The 21,208-nt window shown below is 42.5% G+C and overlaps 1 protein-coding gene across 3 annotated transcripts in view; it reads left to right on the top strand.

Moving 5' to 3' along the window:
• The window catches only part of PLEKHA8 (pleckstrin homology domain containing A8), a 60,119-nt gene extending 39,382 nt beyond the window's left edge, over nucleotides 1-20,737 (top strand). The window contains exons 13-14 of one of the 3 annotated variants that reach the window (XM_005673281.2): nucleotides 7,707-7,768; nucleotides 15,001-20,737. In XM_005673281.2, the coding sequence (XP_005673338.1) occupies nucleotides 7,707-7,768; nucleotides 15,001-15,198 (260 nt within the window). In that variant the 3' untranslated portion in view covers nucleotides 15,199-20,737. Of the gene's footprint in view, nucleotides 1-7,706; nucleotides 7,769-7,888; nucleotides 9,615-15,000 lie in introns of those variants that run through there. The other 2 variants (XM_021079155.1, XM_013985757.2) reach the window with 2 other exon arrangements.

Genomic DNA, 21,208 nt, shown 5'->3' with positions numbered 1-21,208 from the left:
TTTGGGAACTGGGCCTAGAGATGTTGACATTGTGAAAAGAGAGGCAGCTCGAAGGGTGAATGCTGCTTCAGAACTGAAATAATCACAGCCAGTCTCAGCTTCTCCTTCCCTCTCTTCCCCTGTGGACTGTTTCAGCAGAAAGGAAAAGGGACCATACATTTGAGATTTTCATCCTGACGCTCAGCCTTTGCTCAGAACTTTTCATGATTTAAATCACCTTTGCTTGTAGAGATTCCCAGTTTCCTGCTACTGTTCAGTGTAGAGAGATAACACTCCCCTAACCAACCCCCTCCGGACAGACACAGCAAGCTCTGTGCAAACAAATAGTTTTATGAGAAATGTTTACACATTAACTGTTCAGAACCCATATGCTCCTTGATGCATATTCCTTCTGGATTAATGGCTTCTTTTTTCTCATTTTGAAATCATAGGCTTTATAAGCAGAACTGATATATTGTCTAAAATGAGGGAGCTTGGGTATGTAGGTAAAAGAGAGGGTATGTGCAATTTCTGTGCTATCTTATAGGCAGATTAGCTGCATTTAATTCTAAAATTGAGTGAGTTATTGTAATTACCGCTACCATTTATGGAGTACCCAGTGTTGGCATGACACTAGGTTCTCTGTAAACATTTCATTTAATCTTCTGAGTACGCCCCTTTTACAGTGAGTAAACTGAGGTTTAGAGAGGATAAGTACCTTCCCTAGGGTCTCAGATGTAGATCAGTGGTTCTCAGAGTGGGAAGAGGACAGCAACATCTTTACCACCTGGAAACTTATTAGAAGTGCAGACAACTAGGTCCCACCTGCCACCAGCTGACTCAGAAACTCCCAAGGTGGGGCCAGTGATGCATGTGTTCACACGTCATCCCTGTGAATCTAATCCATGCTCAAGTTTGAGACCCATTCATCTAGAGCTGGGGTGTTGAAGCTCACCTGTCACTAGGCTACATTTTGATTATTTGGGAATTTTGACTGTGTCTAAGTGATTATTTAATAAGCAGAAATAAAGGTGCTAAAATTAATTAGCCATAGCATCAGTTAATTCTGCCTCTTTTTCATTATGATTGGCTGGTTCTCCAATGCCTGAAAGCTTTTCCTAGCCTAGGAATAGCAAGACAGGTAGCCGGGATGAATGAAGGATAAACCTTTTGTGGCACTCCCAAATTTGAACACATTGCTGAAGAAAGCATGCTATACATGCTCATAAAACTTGTATAGTCTTAGTGGCTCGGGAGATGATATGTAAAAGTCCTCAATGACACAGTGGAAGCCTTGACATCTATGAACTGGCTGGAAGATGCATGTATCGTCATTGTATTGCTGCAGTTCTGTGACCTAGAATGAGTTTTCAACATCTGGAAGGAGACCTTGGGCTTTATACTGCCCCCTTTGGCATTTGAGCCATCACTTGGATCCCCTATAATGATGAGCAGAGGGGAAATTTTGGGAGTTCTCACGCCAAGAGCTGCTCTGAACTCTTGGTGTCCTCTGACATTCTCTAGACATCATTCTAAGGCAAGAGTTGGGTAACAAGGCAGATATGTTTAATGGTCCACACTGTAGCTGAGGCCCTCCATTTGTAGATGCCACATCAAAAAGAGCCTTTGGAAAGCATCCTTCTAAGTGAAGGGAAGAAAAATTGCTCTGCCATTTCATGCACCATTGTATTAAATGTTATATGCTCAGCATTACTCCCATAGTGGGCTGGCATGTGGCCACATCCCTCACCTCAGAATGATTCCATAAATGTCAGGTAAGCATTAACCTAACCAAGATCTCTAGCACAGAATGGGGAAAAAACTGTAAAGGATGCTCAGTTATGTATTTAATATGAAAGGCTTTCACAAACGAGAGTTGTATGAGAGATACAATGTCAGGCTCATAATCAGATATTCTGCATCAAATCCTAACCTGAGTAATTACCTTGACCGCAACTCCTGGGCAGTGTGAATCAGGTCGTGCCCTCTCCAGGGCTCTTCACAGCATGAGCCTGTAGCTCTGGGTACTTGTTTCATCTCTGTCAACTGGTTATTGAGTTGGCTTTTCTCCATACAGTTCATTTATCCATATAGCTTAGTCACTATAAAGAATTTGGGGTACTTTCCAAATAGGTGGGTTTTTAAATTATATCAAACATTTACCATTTAACCAAATAAATACAATGCCACCTACCACCTTGTGACCCTATTACTTCCAAAGAAGATCTTCATCCTGAATTGGTAGTTTATCATTATAATAATGAGTGGTTTTATGCTTTTACTGTATATTTATTTGTCCACAAAGTATCTAGTAATACAGTGCATGTTTTAAACTCAGGTACGTGGTGTCACATTATACACAGACTTCTGTTTTCATTCGGTATTTTCAGGTTTATTCATTGCTTATTCACTTTCAAACTTGTTGCTGATTGTTGCCTTAGGACTCCCTAGTTTATTTGCAGGGCTGAGATGATTGACACTTCCTGAGCTTAGTGAATGATTGATTCCATGTTTCTGGCTTTGCTTGTTTACTTCCCAAGCTCTCTGCTAAAACTTAGCTTTGCATCTCTCCTTTGTCCTCTCTACACCCTAAAGTAACTTTACAAATTCTTACCAATTGTAGATTTACAGTAAGAGAAACACTGTCTTATATTCTGTTCCTGGACAGAATAGTTATCCACCAGCAAGAATGGAAAAGTTGCTCTCATTTAGATGCTGTAACAGGTTGAGGCATCATCTCTAAATACCTCACAGCAAGTTTCTGACTAACCAGTAAAGAAATCAGATCTGGGTTGTGTCCATAAATAGAATTTTTCCAGTTTTGTTCAAGAAATGGCTGAGAGAAGGCATGTTTTTCATGTTTGTTATTTTGTTTTATCACAGAGAATAAACATTAGTTTTTGTTCAGTGGTTTAATGTGACATGAATGAGCCAAGTTCTCATTGCTTTTAACTTTGTGACCTTGGGCAAAAAACTATCTCTCTGAGTCTTCTGTTTTTTTATTTGTAAAAGGGAGAAAATTCAGCAAAGTGATTCTCAAATACTTCCTAGTCAGAAATTTTGACTCAGTTTTTGAGGAACTGACACATCTCGAAGAACTGGGAGAAGGGTATCATTTATGTCTTTCAGAGGCCAAAAATACTTCCAGATTATAGAACATGCATTATGATAATGAATGGGTATTATGGTGAAGATTAATGTATTTCATTATCTAATCTTCTGTGGGTAACCAAAATAGGGGTCAGGCTTAGACTTCATCTTATATTAATGCAGTCTTGCATAGCAGGGATATTTACAGGCCTAGAAGTCAACTAAGGACTATGGGCAAGTCTTTTTCTTTTTTCTTTTTTTTTTTTCCTTTCCTTTCCTTTCCTTTTCTTTCAGTGAATTTTATTTATTGCATTTATTTATATATTTATGTATTTTAGTGCTGCACATGCGGTATATGAAAGTTTCCAGGCTAGGGGTCGAATTGGAGCTGCAGCTGCTGGCCTCTGCCACAGCCACAGCAATGCATGATCCAAGCCATATCTGCAACCTACACCACAGCTCAGTGCAACGCTGGATCCTTAACCCACGGAACGAGGCCAGGGATCAAAACCGCATCTTCATGGATACTAGTCGGGTTCATTACCGCTTCGCCAAAACAGGGAACTCCCTATTTGTTGCTTTTAAGTTGCAGCAGTGTTCTTCCTAGGCTTAAGTCAGGACCCAGCCTAAATTCTCAGCCTACTCTTCTCCTGTTAGACTATCTGGCCCACATTTTGCCCAGTGAGCCTCTTTGGCAAGGCGCAGGCGCAGCAAAGACCACCTGCCTCCTCTAGAAGAGCCCAATGAGGGCCACAGGTCATGCGGCTGTATAAACACTTCGCCTTCCTTAGACCAGGCTGCTCCTCTTATTTGGACATACAGCGTCCTTGTTTTCTTGGTGTCCCATAGAAAGGGCATGGAGAAGGGTTTCTGGGCTTTTTTTTGAATAGCTGACTTCACTGGCAAAGCGTAGGAAAGGTATAAACTCCCTGCACTTGGGGTAACCCTGGCTTCAGAGCCCGATGAACAGGCAGTTTGTCTGCCAGGTGAGTTCTGGAGCCAAAGGCACAAACAGGACGGCAGTGAGCAATTGTTTGTTGCATACCATGAAGAAATGTGGATCTCTTTTTATTTTCCTCCTGTAACTCTAAATCAGAATGATTATCACTTTTAGTAAAAGAAAACACTACTATCTGCATAGGAAAAAAGGCTTAAGAGACTAGACCTTCTGAATGCCCTCTACGGTTATCTTCGGGAGGCATGACTAGGGGTTTCTTTAGCGTTTCCCTTTTTGCATTTTCCATATTTTTAACAATGAACATGCATTATTTATGAAATCAGAAAAAAAAGCAGGAAGTGTTATATATATTTTTTAACTACCACTGTGCCTCTGGTGGAAAGTTTAGAACTCTTGACCTGGCATAAAAAGGTCTTCACACTTTGGCCCTAGGCCCAGTGATCTTCAGCCCTAGTGAACTGCTCCCCCTTCAGGCCACCATCTCTCACAGCTCCATGAAGCTTCCTCTGTCTGCAGTCCTGGTCACTACCCTCCGCTCTGCCCTGCCCAGCCTTTGAGACTCCTTGGAAAATTCTCTCTGTCCACATGCTCCCAGGCTGGATTCATCTCTCTTCCTATTCCTGGAGTACTGGATTCAGATCTCTGTTATAGCAGTTGACAATTTGCATGATGATGATTTGTTAAAGGCTGGCTCTCTTATAAATAAGACCATGAATTTCCTGAAGATAGGAGTTTGAGTTTAAATCAGGCCAAGATCCCTGCTGCCTTGCACAGTGAGGGGTGTATGGTAGACTCTCACCAAGTTCTGGTTGAATGCAGCAGCTGTTCCATTGTGGACGTCCACCAGCAGATTGTAATGGAACTGGGTTTCATCTCTATTTTTAATGGCACTTACCTTACCTGGATTAGGATCACAAGAAAGAAAGCATTCCCACTGTCTTGCCTCTGTGAGTCACCTCAGGATGCCTTCCTTGGACGTGTGCACTATCATGCCAGCCCACATGGCTCTGTAGACAGTTGGAAAGTTGATTGTTTTGCTGATTTACCTCAGAGGCTCTGCCTGGTATTTTCTGCCTACCTATGCACTTGGTGTGCTAGCAACCCTTTCTCCACCAAGGTCTTATATACCATCCAAAATGTCCCTGATAACATGCCCATAGAGAACCAAATAGATTTTATTTATTTATTTATTTATTTATTTGGTCTTTTTGCTATTTTCTGGGCCGCTCCCGCGGCATATGGAGGTTCCCAGGCTAGGGGTCCAATCGGAGCTATAGCCGCCGGCCTACGCCAGAGCCACAGCAACGCGGGATCTGAGCCGCGTCTGCGACCTACACCACAGCTCACGGCAACGCCGGATCATTAACCCACTGAGCAAGGGCAGGGACCGAACCCGCAACCTCATGGTTCCTAGTCGGATTCGTTAACCACTGCGCCACGACGGGAACTCCTCAAATAGATTTTAAAATGTGGGTTAAATAGGAGTTCCCATTGTGGCTCAGTGGTTAACGAATCTGACTAGGAACCATGAGGTTGCGGGTTCCATCCCTGGCCTTGCTCAGTGGGTTAAGGATCTGGCATTGCCGTGAGCTGTGGTGTAGGTCGCAGATATGGCTCGGATCTGGTGTTGCTGTGGCTCTGGCATAGACTGGCGGCTACAGCTTCGATTAGACCCCTAGCCTGGGAACCTCCACATGCCTCGGGAGCTGCCCCAGAAAAAAGACCAAAAAAAAAAAAAAATGTGACTTAAATAGAAGATTTGTATCTTTGACGATACCTTAGTATACTCAGACTCTTCAGAGAAAAAAAGATTAATCTTGCGTTCTCCTTTCACCTGTTTCAAAGAGTCCTTTCTACACTTGAATCTGTTGACTTTTATCGTTTCCACTTTAGCTTCGCCACACTGGGTGCTGGCATTTCAACCTTTCCTAAAACTTTAGATACCAGAGAATCTGCTTTTATTAGAGATGTACAATCTTCTTTTAGACGAAATATAATCTGTTTTATGCAAACTTGAGTTCTATAAAATTGATAGTATGGTATGCTAAAAGTATTAATAAAGCCACACACAAATTTTAAAAATAGAACTTGACAAGAATTATATCATTTCAAAGCTAGAGGGCTTAAAAAATTGTAGACTGTGTTTAAGTTACAACCACATGGCAGCACCCTTTTGCTCACTAAAATGCAGCTAGATACCTAATGTCCTTTGGTGGTATTCTGTGAACCACACTGCTTTTTACTGCATAGGAACTTAAGGTTGTGGTTTTGGTGTCTCTTTTTTTTTTTGTTATTTTAATAGCTGCTCTTGTGATAATTTAAAATATCTTCATATCATCTTACTGTATTGCCCAAACATTGATTAAATGGCGGTGGTACTTGTACCAGTGCTGAAACTAGCTCACGAAAATGAATAGGTTTTGAAATAAAATTTAGATGTGGTAAAAAATAATGAAGGTCAAACAACCCCCATGGTATTCCGTGCTGTAATTTAGGAATGCGAGCACTCTGTAGGCCGTTGGAGACGATGCTGAGAAAATAAAACGCAGCCCTGAAATAAATACATTGTGTGATGATGTAGTTTTGTCTCCTGAGACTGCGTTTACTCCTATGGGAAAACCAGCTTTGAATTTTGCATATATTGAATTATTCAGAGCCTTCAGGAACACATCCATTGCGTAAAGTGTAGTCATCTTGTTCTTCAGATTTTTTTGTAATTAAAATTATTATATAGCAGCTTTTAAATCTCCTTTCAAAACACATTGGGACAGGAGTTCCCGTCGTGTCGTGGCTCAGTGGTTAATGAACCTGACCAGGATCCATGAGGACGTGGGTTCCGTCACTGGCCTCACTCAGTGGGTTAAGGGTCCGGCATTGCCGTGAGCTGTGGTGTAGGTCGCAGACACGGCTCTGCTCCCACATGGCTGTGGCCAGCAGCGACAGCCACAGTTCAGCCCCTGGCCTGGGAACCTCCATGTGCCACGAGCATGGCCCTAAAAAGACAAAAAAATAAAACCACATTGGGACAAAACCAGATTTTTATCTTTAAAGTCTGGAATATGAATGACTTTTTATTACTAGGCCTCACCAATTACCAATATCTAGCTTAGTAATGTGAAGCCATTCTTTCCAATTAATAGTTTTAAAAGTTTCCAGCTTTCATACTGTATATCCAGGGTCAGAGGGACAAACATTTGACATCCCAAAAAAGAATGTTAGAATTGAAGAGACCTTAGAGATCATTTTACAAAGGGAGAAACAAATGGTTGGAGAGGTCAGCTGAGGGACTGGCTCGGGCTCATTCAGCATTTCAAAGAATTGCATTTCTATATTTTTACAGTGTATTTTTAATTGTATTTAGTCTCTATTTTCCAATATGCTTTCCTCCTTCTTTACTTCCTTATATACATTGAATTTTCCAACCATGATAATAAGCTGAAGTTCAGATATTTTGACATAGAGTACAAGTGGAAATACCAGTTGTTCTTTTTTAAAAAAATCTATATGACCTTTTTTCCTACTCAGGACTTCTGGGGTATACAATCTTGTAGTTCAACTTTTTCCATAAGTTTTTAATCCAATAGGAATGTGCTACTACATACATTCGAAAGAGCATGATATGAATAGCACATCAAATTCTGATGAAATTGTTCCTCATGGAGTTTTTCTTCTTTTCAAGATAATGCGTATGGTAAAACATTACGGCAGCACCATGGCTGGGTAGTTCGAGGGGTTTTTGCGGTAAGTATTCCTTTTGCCTCCTAATATTCTGATGGTCGCAGGGAGGTGTTTTGTGTGTCTGATGTTTCTGTTTGCTTTGTGTTTGTGAATAAGAACAAAATGTTGCTTATTCCACTTCAGTCTGTAGGTCTTTGCTGTGTGGAAGTGCTGGCAATAAAAAGTGAGAAAAGACTGTTAGAGTGTGCATCACTCTGTCTCGTTCCAGCGACCCTGTGAAGAGTTGTCTCAGAAGTGATTGCCTTTCGGATAGGCGGTAGAGCGTGTCATCGCAGAGACAGGTGGCAGCAGGCTGCCAGATGCTCACCATCGAGGGGAAACCAGCAGTGGTTTCAAACCCGTAGCTCCCTCTGCTGCCTGTTACAGTCAGTTCTCTTAATTCTCAGACTTGTCAATTTTTTTTTTCTAAACGAGTTTTACTTTTGAGCCTTAACTGACCTGGGTTGCCAGTGGCTAGGACAAGAAATCTCTTCTTACCCGGTTATTTTATATGTGGAGGTGTTCGTGTTCATATATTTTGGCTTCTGTTACCTGCCACTCCTTCCGTCCCTGCACGACCTAGGAAGGACCCACAGCTGGAAATCATAGTCCCCTGGACAAATCACGTAGCCCGCTTTGTAAGATAACAGGAGTGGATGGCTCCTTTATGTCAGCAGTAATACGCTGAGTCTCCTGGCTGGTCAGAGGTCAGCCTTAGTCAGATGCAGCCATGAGAAGACAGTCTCACGTTAATGGTGCAATAGGAAATGTCATAGAATGTGAGTGTTCTTTGGAAGGTCAGGGATTAAAACTAGTCTTGCAGATGATGTCTTGTATTACATTAAAGCAGGGGAGATAGCATTTGCCTAAGGTAAGAACTGTTCAGGTCATGATTTGTTAGGAGACAGGTAAAGAAAGTGGGAAGAATTTGCCGTGGAATAAATCAAATTTTAGTGAAAAATGAGACATTTTTGAAAGCATAGAGATGACTAGCTCTATGTCCCGTGTTCACTGGAATAGGAGCCAGACCATTTGCAGCCACAAACTGCTCACACTTAACCTTCAATGCATGGTTAATAACACAGTGATAGCTACTGTATGGCTCTCGGACACTCACTGTGTGTCAGGCACTGTGCCAGGTACTTCTGTGTTTATTATCTTTGGTAATCCTCAGGATTAACTCCCAACTCTTCTGCAAGTTCAGAACTAAGTCCAATCCCAAAGTGAGGCAGTGGCAGAACCCAGGTCTAAATGCAGATCTGCTGTCTCCAAGGCTCATCCCACACGTAACAGCTCTCCACAGGGAAGACAGAGTAATTGAGATGCTGCTAGTGAGAAATTAGACAAAAGATGCTGCTGCAGTCTGTCTCCCTGTGATATGTGATTGCCTGCTACCCGGGTTCCCTTAGTGAGATGATAAAGCACGAAAGCATTTGAGTTGCACTGCTTGTAAGAAACATAACTGTGGCTGGGTTGTTTTTTTCCTACTACAGAAGGCAGAGTTTAATCCCAAAAAATTGATGATTCAAGAGATGTTACCAACAAGAATGCAGTTATAGCAGAAAATCTATCATAACCACAAATCTTCAAAAGGACATTTTAACATAGGATTTTCCCCAGTATGTAGTAATTTAGACTCATTGTACAAATTTTTTAGAAACTCTGGAAGAATAGATAGGGTAAAAATTAAAATTGTCCACATTCCCATCATTCTGTAGAAACCATTTTTAACATTCTTTACAGATAAACATTATTTTCCATCATGTTTATCATAGGACATTCAATATAGTTTCCCATTTTTAACATTTTTGGGTTTTACCTTCTTAGCTATTGTTTTCGTATACTTTCACATATTCTTTTCAATACTATTCTATTTCATTTTACATATTTATATAAATATATATCTATAGATGTTTGGTTTTTGTTTTTATATCTACATATTTGTATTATATAATTATATTTATTTTGTATACTTATTCTGTATATGCATACAATTTTTTGACATTTGGCTGATTGTATAATTTTATATTTTCTCTCACTTTTTTTGTCTTTTTTTTTTTTTTTTTTTTGTTGTTGTTGTTGCTATTTCTTGGGCCGCTTCCGCGGCATATGGGGGTTCCCAGGCTAGGGGTCCAATCGGAGCTGTAGCCACCGGCCTACGCCAGAGCCACAGCAACGCGGGATCCGAGCCGCGTCTGCAACCTACACCACAGCTCATGGCAACGCCGGATCGTTAACCCACTGAGCAAGGGCAGGGACCGAACCCGCAACCTCATGGTTCTTAGTCGGATTCGTTAACCACTGCGCCATGACGGGAACTCCCTCTCTCACTTTTTAATTTTTAAATATTTTCTAGCTTTATTGAAAAATAATTGACATACACTACTGTATGGTTAAGGCACTCCACATGATGGTTTGATTTTTGTCTAAGGCACACAGCATGATAATTTGATTTGATTTACAGGGTTGTTTTTGTTTTTTTGTTTTTTTTTTTTTCTTTCTCAGGGCCGCATCTATAGCATATGGAGGTTCCCAGGCTAGGGGGTCTATTCAGAGCTATAGCTGCTGGCCTACACCACAGCCCCAGCAACACAGAATCCGAGGAATGTCTTCGACCTACACCACAGCTCATGGCAATGCTATATCTTTAACCCACTGAGCAAGGCTGGAGATTGAACCTGCGTCCTCATGGATGCTAGTCAGATTTGTTTCCACTGAGCCATGGCGGGGACTACGACAGTGATTTTTAAAGTTGCCGGTTTTAGAGAAAAATAGATTATGTCAAGCATTTGGCAACAGCCTTCTCAGTGGGGAAGCTAGAAATGCCCTTTCAGCCCCTCTCCTCTTATAGAGTTTTCTAATGTACTAATTACAATTTGGAGGAGCAAATTCATTTTACTGACTGATTTTTTTTTTTTTTTTTTTTTGTCTTTTTAGGGCCACACCTGCAGCATATAGAAGTTCCCAGGCTAGGGGTCTAATCTAGCTGCCAACCTATGCTAGAGCCATAGCAACGCCAGATCTGAGCCACGTCTGCGACCTACACCACAGCTCATGGCAATGCCGGATCCTTAACCCACTGAGCAAGGCCTGGGATTGAACCCACAACCTCGTGGTTCCCAGTCGGATTTGTTTCCGCTGCACCACAATGGGAACTCCTATTTTACTGACTGATCTTGGTTGCTCAGGGAACCTTTTTTTTTTTTTTTGCTTCAACTGCAGTGACTCAATATGGGATCTCAGTTCTCAGACCAGAAAGTGAACCTGGGCTGCAGCGGTAAAAGCGCAGCAGAGTCTTAACCACTAGATCAGCAAGGAACTCCCAGGGAAAGATCTTTCATGCCAAGGAATTTGACTTGTTTACAAGCCAAATAGTGAACTTTATCTTCAAACAGTTTTCATCCATGAAACTGATTCCCAGTCCAGGCTCTGCCGCTTTCTGTGGCTTCCTCCTTTTGGCTTCTTCTCCAGTTGAGTTCTGTCGCTGTTTCCCAAATAGCCCACATTACATCCCCAAGGAGCCTTTGAGAAATGCATAGTCCTGGGCCCCACTCCGGAGAAGCTTTAAAAATTTTTTATTCTACTTAAATTATGTACCTTGAGTTTTGTTTCGTTTTTTATCACAAAGTCCAAAAACGTTATAATAGGAGTTCCCTGGTGGCTTAGCAGTTAAGGATCCGGCATTGTTACTCCTATGGCATGGTTAGACCCCTGGCCTGAGGACTTCCATATGCCACAGGCGCAGCCAAAAAAACAAAGAAGAAGAAATGGTTATAGCAGAAAAGAACAGTCCTTTTGTTCCATGCTTTCCAGACTCACTAAAAGAGGTTGCCACTTTGAACTACTTTGGCTATTCCTTCCAATACCTCTCTAATTCTAGGAGTTCCCTGATGGCTCAGTGGGTTAAGTCATTGTCACTGCTGTGGCTCTGGTTATTGCTATGGCACAAGTTTGAGTTTGATCCCTGGCCTGGGAACTTCTACATGCCTCTCAGGCGTGGCCAAAAAAGAAAAAAGGCCAATACCTCTGTAATTCTAAAACTATTTACTATTCTTTGTGGCCTTACCAATTTTAATTAATGTTGACTTTCTGTTATAGATTAGAATTTAGTTCTCTTAGACCTATTCTCACTTCCTCACCTCCCCTGTCTCCACCTTATATCACAAGCTTATATTATGATGATGAGCCACAATTCTATGATTTCTTTTTGTTCTTCATTATATGAGTTTTATATTTTTCCCTGCACCATCCAGTCTGTCCAATCACCATCATTTTGAACTCACAAATGTATCAGTCTGTGGGGTTTTTTTTAGTCTTCCCTTTCAGAACTTTCTAAACTCTTTCTAAACTTTCTAGACTAAGTTATTGTACTACTGTTGCCCTAGGACTTTTCTTTCTTTTTTTTTTTTTTTTTTTTTTTGTCTTTTTGCTATTTCTTGGGCCGCCCCTGCGGCATATGGAGGTTCCCAGGCTAGGGGTTGAATCGGAGCTGTAGCCACCGGTCTACGCCAGAGCCACAACAACACGGGGTCCGAGCCGCGTCTGCAACCTACACCACAGCTCACGGCAACGCTGGGTTCTTAACCCACTGAGCAAGGGCAGGGACCGAACCTGCAACCTCATGGTTTCTAGTCGGATTCGTTAATCACTGCGCCACGACGGGAACTCCGCCCTAGGACTTTTCTTCACAAATTATCCCATATCGAATCCTTACTTCACCTTGATTTCATTTCCCAGGTCCTTTGGCTTCCTAATTCTTGATCTAGTTCCTTTTTTTGATGGTATCCATCCTCTAGTAGCTTCCTAAGAAAGGGTGCAAGGGAGCTAAATTTGGGGATTACCGTGTGTGTGAAACTGTCTTTATTCTACTCCTTTTTCCCTAAAATGTTGCTTTGGCTGGTGTAGAATTCTAGGTTAATAGCAGTTTTCCCTCAGAACTTTGAAGGCATTCCTCGGTTGTCCTCAAGCTTCTAGAAGTACTGTTGCAAAATCTCATGTTCCACTGTGTATAAACCTTCCTCACCTCCTTCTAGATGCCTTTAGGATCTATTTTTTTTTATCCCCACATTCTAAAATGTCCTCATGTTCTCCTTTGAGGCTTTATCATTCATTCTGCTGAGCACTTGGAGAGCTCTTTAAATCTGGAGACCCATATTCTTCAGTTCTAGGAGATTTTCTCACATTACATTTTAGGTCAGTTGTCTTCCCGTCACTCTCTGCTCTCCCTTGTACTCCTGCCATTATTTGTGAATTTATTGTGTGCCAGGCAATGAAATAAACACATCCTACATGTCTCATTAATCCCTCAAATAAGGAAAGCGGTATCAGTTGTTTTCTACAGATGAGGAAACGGAAGTTCTACAAGTTTAAACTCCTTGCTTAAATTCCTCAAGCTAATCTGTCAGAGGTTTGGGATTCAAGTCCAGGTCTCCACACCCATGCTTGTGCTTTAACCCCTGCGTGATAATGCCATTTGCTCTGCAGTTGTGAAAAGGGGGAGAGGGGGTGTTGGTTTTCAAAGGCTTTCAACATAAGGAAGCTCACGAAAGCAACTGCAGAATGATAATTCAAGATTCTGATAAGTCTCTAGAGATCTCAGCAGAGCCAACCCAGTAGATGCCAGATAGCAGATTTTAGCAAGCTTAGGGAACAGTTGGCCTGCGAAGGCAGAGGGAAGGGAGCTATAAGGAGCTTAGGAAATTTTCTGTCAGGGAAGTGGTATGTTTGAAAAAGCATAACGACCATCCTAAGTTCAGATCCTGGCCCTGGCACTCGTTAGCTGTGTGGTGCCCATATGTAAAATAGGGATCGAAACTGTACAAGGTTCTTAAATAATTAGCTGGAGTAAAACACCTTAAAGCATCAGCGCACAAGCCAACAACAAACGATAGCCCCTTCCATTTTAGAAGATATTCAAGAAAACAAAGGAAATATTATCCATGTGGGGGGAAATAAAGGATATGCAAGGAAAGTCTATGGAGATGAGTATATGGAGTATGAGGCACCTGCCAGGTTGGCCATGCACAGAGCCTGGTAGCAACATGCATACAGGTAGTTCTGAGCACTCAGCAGCAAGTGTCTGGGTCACTGAATGAGAATGGAGCTTTTCTCAAGGGAACCCTCCTACATCGTTGGTGGGAATGTAAATTAGGACACCCATTCTGGAGAACAATATGGAGGTATCTTAAAAGGCTGAAAATGGAACCATCATAGGATCCAGCAATTCCCACTCCTGGACATCTATCTGGAGAAAACCATAATTTGAAAAGACACATGCACCCCCGTAATCACTGCAGTACTATTAACGATCGCCAAGGCATGGGGGCATCCTAAATGTCCATTGACAGAGAAAAGAATAAAGAAGATGTGGTGTATATATATATGTGTGTGTGTATATATATAATGGAATATTATTCACCTATTAAAAAAGGAATAAAATAATGCTATTTGCAGCAACATGGTTGAAACTAGAGATTATCATACTAAGTGGAGTAAGTCAGACAAAGACAAATACCATGATATCACTAATATGTGGAATTTAAGAGGGTACAAATGGATTTATTTACAAAACAGAAACAGACTTCAAAAACAAACTTATGCTTACCAAAGGGAAAGTGTGTTGAGGGGCATAAATTAGGAATTTGGCATTAACATATACATACTACTACATATAAAATAGATAATCAATAAGGACCTATAGCACAGGAACTATACCCAATATTCTGGAGTAACCTATATGGGAAAAGAATCTGAAAAAGAATGGATATATGCTTTATGTAACTGAATCACTTTTCTGTACACCTGAAATTTAACAGAAACATTGTAAATTAGCTATACTTCAGTATAAAATTAAAACTTTAAAAAGTCCCACTGTATAGCACAGGGAATTATATTCAATATCCTATGATAAACCATAATAGAAAAGAATATTTACAAGAATGTGAAAAATAAAAATAAAGCTGAGGGGGGAAAAAGAGAGAAAAGAGCTTTTCTCAAATTTCTTTTCTCCCGGCATTCCCAGACTCGATGGCATTTTTCATCAAGATGGCCCAAGTACACACTTGCTGCTTCTAGCCTTAAAAAAAGGTTCACGTTACTTGATTTGCTGCTTTAAGTGTAATTTTAGAGTCCACACACTGGAGGAGTGTATTCCTGTTTTTTCGCTCTTGCTCTCCTCAGCTCTGTGTATGTGTGCAAGCGTGTGTGTACGCATGTGCAAGCTGTGGTGCAGCTTCTCACGGGCAGTTCTTTTGCAGTTAGCTCTGAGGGCAGCTCCATCCTATGAAGATTTTGTGGCTGCGTTAACCATAAAGGAAGGCGACCACCAGAAAGCAGCTTTCAGTGTTGGGATGCAGAGGGACCTCAGCCTTTACCTCCCTGCCATGGAAAAGCAGCTGGCGATACTGGACACTTTATACGAGATCCACGGACTGGAGTCTGACGAGGTGGTATGACGACTGCAGGGCAGTGCCGCCTTTTAACTTCAGGGAATAAAGTTTGCTCAAGTGTTTTGTTGCCCTGCTTAGTTTCCAGCAGCAGCTTCAACCCTCTTCAGTCCCTTGCTTGGGAGTATGGAGAGGAGGAAGCAAAGCCCAGTGCTTTTATATGTAATTTTTTAAATGCATATATGTTTCATGTGTTTAAAAATCAAGGTGCTATATATATTCAGTTCAAAGGGCCTCCTGGAAACCAAATCATAGCTGTTATATAGATGTGAACGGCAGTTGTAGGAGCAGATTTGGCAGAGGACTCTGTTAGTGTTGTATTTGGTTTTTTTGGCTTGTCTGTCTCTTTGTTTAGCTTTTGGTTTTGATGGGCTACCCAAACCCAAACTGAAAAGGAACAAATTCTGTATCAGAGATGATGACTCCTAGGCAGTGTTGCAGTCAGTTTAAAGCTAGACTAAGAACGTGGAGGGCGCCAGGCCCCTGTGTTGAAGCTATTGAGATGGAGTTTGCTGTTCCTGGACGTCCTGCAGAGATCTTCTTCCCTGTGGCTCTGGGGCCCGATGAGCCTGAGCGGGCCAGGTGTCCGGGGCATTGGTGCGACCAAGCAGTGCCATCCTTATTGACAGGTGGGAGGCTGTGGCTCTGAAGAGATGAGTGGCGTGTCCTGGCTCCAAGCTGGAGGACTGGACAGAAAGATTAGGACAGGTCTTCTGAGGTGACCCGTCTGTGCACCCTTTGCCAGCCTGCTGGTCTCTGCATCATCTTAGTTGGACATCACAGCAAAAGCGTGACATTCAGGAATTTCTTCCCGGTTTTAAAGGTGAAAGTTAGAGGTCAGGAGATGCGCTCAGTCACACAGCCGCTCTGTAGAGGAACCACGTGATTCCCATGTGTGATCCGGGCCACCTCTGCCTCAAAGTGCCCGGGAGTGCTTGTCTAAACAGCAAGTTCACAGGCCTTATCTTGACCTGAACGACCAGGATTGTGGAAGTGGGACTCAAGATAATAAACCTCGGATATGACTAAACTTTCTAAGTTATTCTTGTGCATATGGAGTTGGAGAATGAATCGCTAGATTAAATTCCGGCTTACGGAATTCCCAGTCTTCTGCATGAACTAAATGATGTGTCCTTTTTCTTCAAAAAGGAAGAGGCCGTTGCTGAAGTGAAGCAGTTAAAGGGGAGAGTGAGAAGGGCAGCAGGGCTGTTCGGCAGCTTTCTTAATTGAACCAGCAGGCCTTCGTGTTGCCGTCTGGGCCCACAGTTCTAAACGTGCTCTCTGATCAATCTTGGCTTAATAATGCAGGGTGAGCTAAATGCAGCTTATCAATTTCAGAAGCTTCAGGACCACGTCCCAGGTTAAAGGTGGGATTTAAGTCTTTTTGATAAAACAGCCTTGTGTAGGCATTCTCCTGAAGAGTGTGACACCAGGACTGTGGCCCTCGTCTCTCAGGCCAGGCTGCCAGGAATGGGCATTGGGGAGAAGCAGGGGTGCCTCCCCATCACAGGCTACATGCTTAAGGTAGGTGGCAGGTGCTGGCGCGAGGTAATTCCCCAGGGCCTTTGCAGGGCGTAGATGACTGCTCTATGAGAGCCTAGAGGCTACTCTTCCCAGCCCAAAGAGATCTCCTTAGGCAAGAGATTAATGCAGGGAGGGTCTTGATTTTGTCTTTAAACAAATGGGCATTTATGGAGCTCAAATTAATAAAGCAGGTACTCTGCTCACTAAAGACTTAGGGAAAATGCTTGAGCTTAGAAAAGCAACATCAAATGTTTTAAGGCTGAGGAGAAAAAGCGCACTAAAATGAGGTTTCTTTTGTGTCTTAGCGCCTGCTGATGGCAGCTGTGAGGGTGTGCGTGTTGTCTTTCCCCACTCCCACGAGTGATGAGTGCGGACCCCCTTCTCTGACCAGTGTGAATATGGTCATGGGACCAGGGGATGATTTAGACTTTCTGCCCTTGACGGAGCCTCCTAAAGGGAAAAAGAAAAAGCCACCAGCCTTTGCTTTACCTTGAATGAACACACATGAGGCGTTGTACCACGGGGCAGGGCTGCTCAGGAGGTTGTGGGTGTCGTGAAGCCTGACATTCCGAGCAAATGCCGGACCTCCCCGTCGCTCAGGTGACCTGGTGTGGACTCTTGGAGAGAGGTGGGCTCACTGAAAGAACCTCAGGTTCTCCACCTGGGCTCTGAATACAGGCAGAGAGAAAGGTGTAAATGACCTTGTTTTCTAGAGAAGGAGGAAGGGTTTCACATTACCTCGGATCGTTTGGACCCCAGAGCAGAGAAGCTTGAGTCATTTGAATAAGTTACATTAATACCCAGTACTTTTCCAACCCTACAGAAAGATAGGTATTTTCCTCACTGGAGCATGTGAAGTTTAACTAAGATATGTAAAGCTCTGGAAATTGAACCTCATACCAAATGACAGATTCACCTTGCCCTGAAGCTTGGCACAGTAAGAGCCTCCTCTTGGAGCTACACTATTTGTTTCTCCGTGTTATTTAAAGCCATCATTTGTGCTGATGTGCATTTACTACCTAAGAAAAGGAAAAAGAGAAACGATGGTTAAGGCTTTCTCTCCGCAATCCTCCAAGATTCCTGGGACAGCGAAGCTTTCTTCCACGCTGACAGCGAGAGGAGACGGGAAGGCGCCAGTGTGTTGGGTGGCGGAGTGGTCACCTTGCTCGCTTGCTCAGTTTTAGGATTCCTTCTCCAGAGGGACCTCTGGAGAGGTCCTGAAGGAAGGGCAGCGCAGCTTCTCAGTATCAGTAGAAGCTAATAAGTAGCATGTGGAGGAGCTTCCGGAGGGCACTTCCACACACGTCACTTCATCACATCGGCACTTCTGCCCACAGCAGAAGCCAGGCTTACGCTTAGGAGGGATTAATTTGATCTGACGAACAGAATAAAACCCTTTCAATGGTGGCAGTTTTCTTTTGTCCTTTGAAAGCAGATTTGATTCTTTGTAGCTAATCTTGGAAAAATGTCAAGTTAAAGGGATACTCTTAGGGGTCAAAACCAACTTGTGACTCTGAGATGTAGGTGGTTTTCTTATCCCCTCTTGATCCAGTGGCTTGGGGATTTCAGTCCTCAGGGATTGACTTTGAAAGGCAGCGTGTGTTAGGATGCTTAAGTCGTGGCTCGAGGCGCCTCATCCTTATTTGCGTGTCTTTCTGAACATCAGTACTTCCCAAATATCACATTCCACCGTCAGGGAGGTCTGAACTCGGTAGTTGAGCCCTGCACTTCTCTCTCCTCCTCTCTATTCCCAACGATTGCAGACAGCACCCCCCTCAGAGCACCACCTCCACCCCCCCCTTAGCTGTGCTGCGCCGTGCCTAGCAGCAGCTTCTCGTATGTAGGTGGAATGTCAGGCCTAGACCCAGCCAGGGTCAGGTGCGCAGTCAGTGGGCATCCTGCTCCCATGCGTAGCTGCGAAGCAGGTGATTGCCGTGATGTGCAGCATCTAGAAAAGGCCGTCCGGTATTAGACGAGTGCTGCTGGAAAGGTTTGCTCGCTTCTCTCTTTTGATCATTAATTTTTTATACGGACACATACATAATTCCAAAAGTGAATGCTTTCAACTTTTTATTTTCAGAAAAGTGTTTTTAATTAAAAATATGTGGTAGGGATAAGTGAATAAAGTATACTTAATTTGTGGTAGAAGAGCTGAACCAAGAGGTATCTTATTAAAGAAACCTGATCTGATTGTGCAGAGCACATATATGAAGAAATATGTAAGCCGGTAGGGTGGGTCAGAGGGTCAGGATCAATACAAGATGATGTGATGTTGAAAACGTTCTGAAAGACAACTGTTTTTATGGTTGTTTTTTTTTTTCCCCCCAACTAAACTACCATGTTCTACAAGAAGTTGGTTTCATAATGGTGCATTGCTGAATCATCAATTAAATAATTTTAGTTGCTTCGGATTTTAGTCTTAGGTTTTAACAACTCTTGAGTTTTCCCACCCTCATGTTTCATTTCTTTTTTTAAGGTGAACTATCAACCTTTAAAAATTTTTTTAGATTTAGAATTGATAAGTTATAGTCTGTTGTAAGCCATTGTCCTGTTAGCAGAGCTAATGTTTGGTCTTGGACAGCCTGACTTCCATGCTCTTTTGATCTGGTGGAGCCTGTACACAAGCCTCAGTGTCTCCGGCAACCTGTGTCCCTGTGACGTGCACATAGGAAGACACTCTGCTTCCGGACGGCCCTTTGTGGTCCACAGTTGCTTACTCAGGGGTTCATAATAGTGACATAAAAATACCGCCAGCTGTCTAATAGTATTTTAAGACTGCTTGTCTGTTACAAGGGTGTTAGGGTTCTTTCAGCAATTCCACGAACATACTGTCCACTAGACCTCTGGAAATGTCCCCAGCCCCATCCTGGCTTGGGCAGTGGCCTATGTACAGAGGCCATCTGCGTGCTTTCGCGTGGCACTGCCTCATCAGGGCACTGGGGGTCCCACGAAGCATCGTCAGTGGAACGGTTGCCGCAGGCTTTGATCTGTCTTCCCCACTGTTATACAGCCTTTCACTAAAAGGAAAAAAAAAAAAACACACCACTACTCTGCAGTGCAAAAGTCTTCAAAATTCTTCAGTTAACCTTTTTGATTCATCATTTCTCTTTCAGAATGAACAAATGTTCTCAACTAAGCGATGTGAGATCACAACAAAGAGATTTGCTTGTTTTAAGCACCATCCTTTCTACTTTTATGTATTTTAAAGTGTGGTCAGTATTTCCTCCCTGTACTTTATAAACAGGAACCACCTTGGGGTGGTTGGTACCCCTGGCAAAGCTGATCCGTCCACACAAACTCCTACATATGTGTGACTTTAGGTGTATGTGGAGTCAGTGGTGACAAGAAGGTGATCTAGAAGTAATTCTCTTGCTTCCCCGAAGGCCGGTGAGCCAGTCTCATGGCATGTTTGATGCATGAGCCCCCTCTGTCATGACATTTTCACTAGAACGTTAGTAAACAGCCTAACTACCTCATGCGACATTGGCTGTGGACAATCCGTGTCAGATGAGACATGCGTTAAAGTTGATTTAATCTGGTTAATAGGTTGAATAAAATGATGTCTCTATAAAGAAGAAACACATTAGACCAGATGCCAAAGGCTACAATGTACATAGATTTCCTTGGATTGCTTTTTTAAGTCAATGTTTCATTCCACCCCCAGTATTATCTGGAATATCTGTGGTTTCATAGATCCATGCACTTTGAATATCTGTCACATGCCGTCTGACGTTAGCTGTTCTGAATGAGCATTATAATGACAGTTGAAAGCAAGTATCCAGTGGTTTGCTGATTTCTTAATTTTAAAGGACCTTTACTTAGAATATAATGTGTTGGAGCCTTTAAGGATCAACTGATAAATGAGAATTTCATGTGTAGGTTTCATGTAAAACTCTGTCCAAGTTCTTACTCTGTCTCTTGCAGGGAAGGGGAACAAGGGAGGGATTTACTTTTTTTGAAACATGTTTGAAAATGTCTGTCAGATTTTATATTCATTAGTTATAATAAACTTATTTTTAAAGTATTTTATCAAGTGTTTCCTTAAAAAGTTTTTGTGGGGGTTTTTACTTGATTGTGTCAATAGTGAGTATCATTTGTGGGGCAGATACTTCGTTGCTGGGCATCATTCCAAGCCCTTTACAAATATTAACCCATTTAATCCTCTGAATCATGCTATAGGGCAGGTACTGCTATTATCCTCAAGTTACAGATGAGAAAACTGAGGCACAGGGAGTTCCCGTTGTGGCTCCGCCAGTTAAAAACCTAACTGGTATCCATGAGGACACGGGTTTGATCCCTGGCCTCACTTAGTGTGTTAAGGATTTGCCATGAGTTGTGGTGTCGGTCAAAAACATGGCTCAATCCTGCATTTCTGTGGCTGTGGCTGACGGCTGCAGCTCTGATTCGTCCCCTAGCCTGGGAACTTCCATATGCCGCAGGTGCGGCCCTAAAAAGACAAGAAAAGAAGAAGAAAAGAAAAAGTCCCCTGCAAAAC

Source organism: Sus scrofa, chromosome 18 (genome assembly GCF_000003025.6).
Source record: "Sus scrofa isolate TJ Tabasco breed Duroc chromosome 18, Sscrofa11.1, whole genome shotgun sequence".
Taxonomy (NCBI): Eukaryota; Metazoa; Chordata; class Mammalia; order Artiodactyla; family Suidae; genus Sus; species Sus scrofa.
This window is presented reverse-complemented; position numbering and strand designations above follow the sequence as displayed.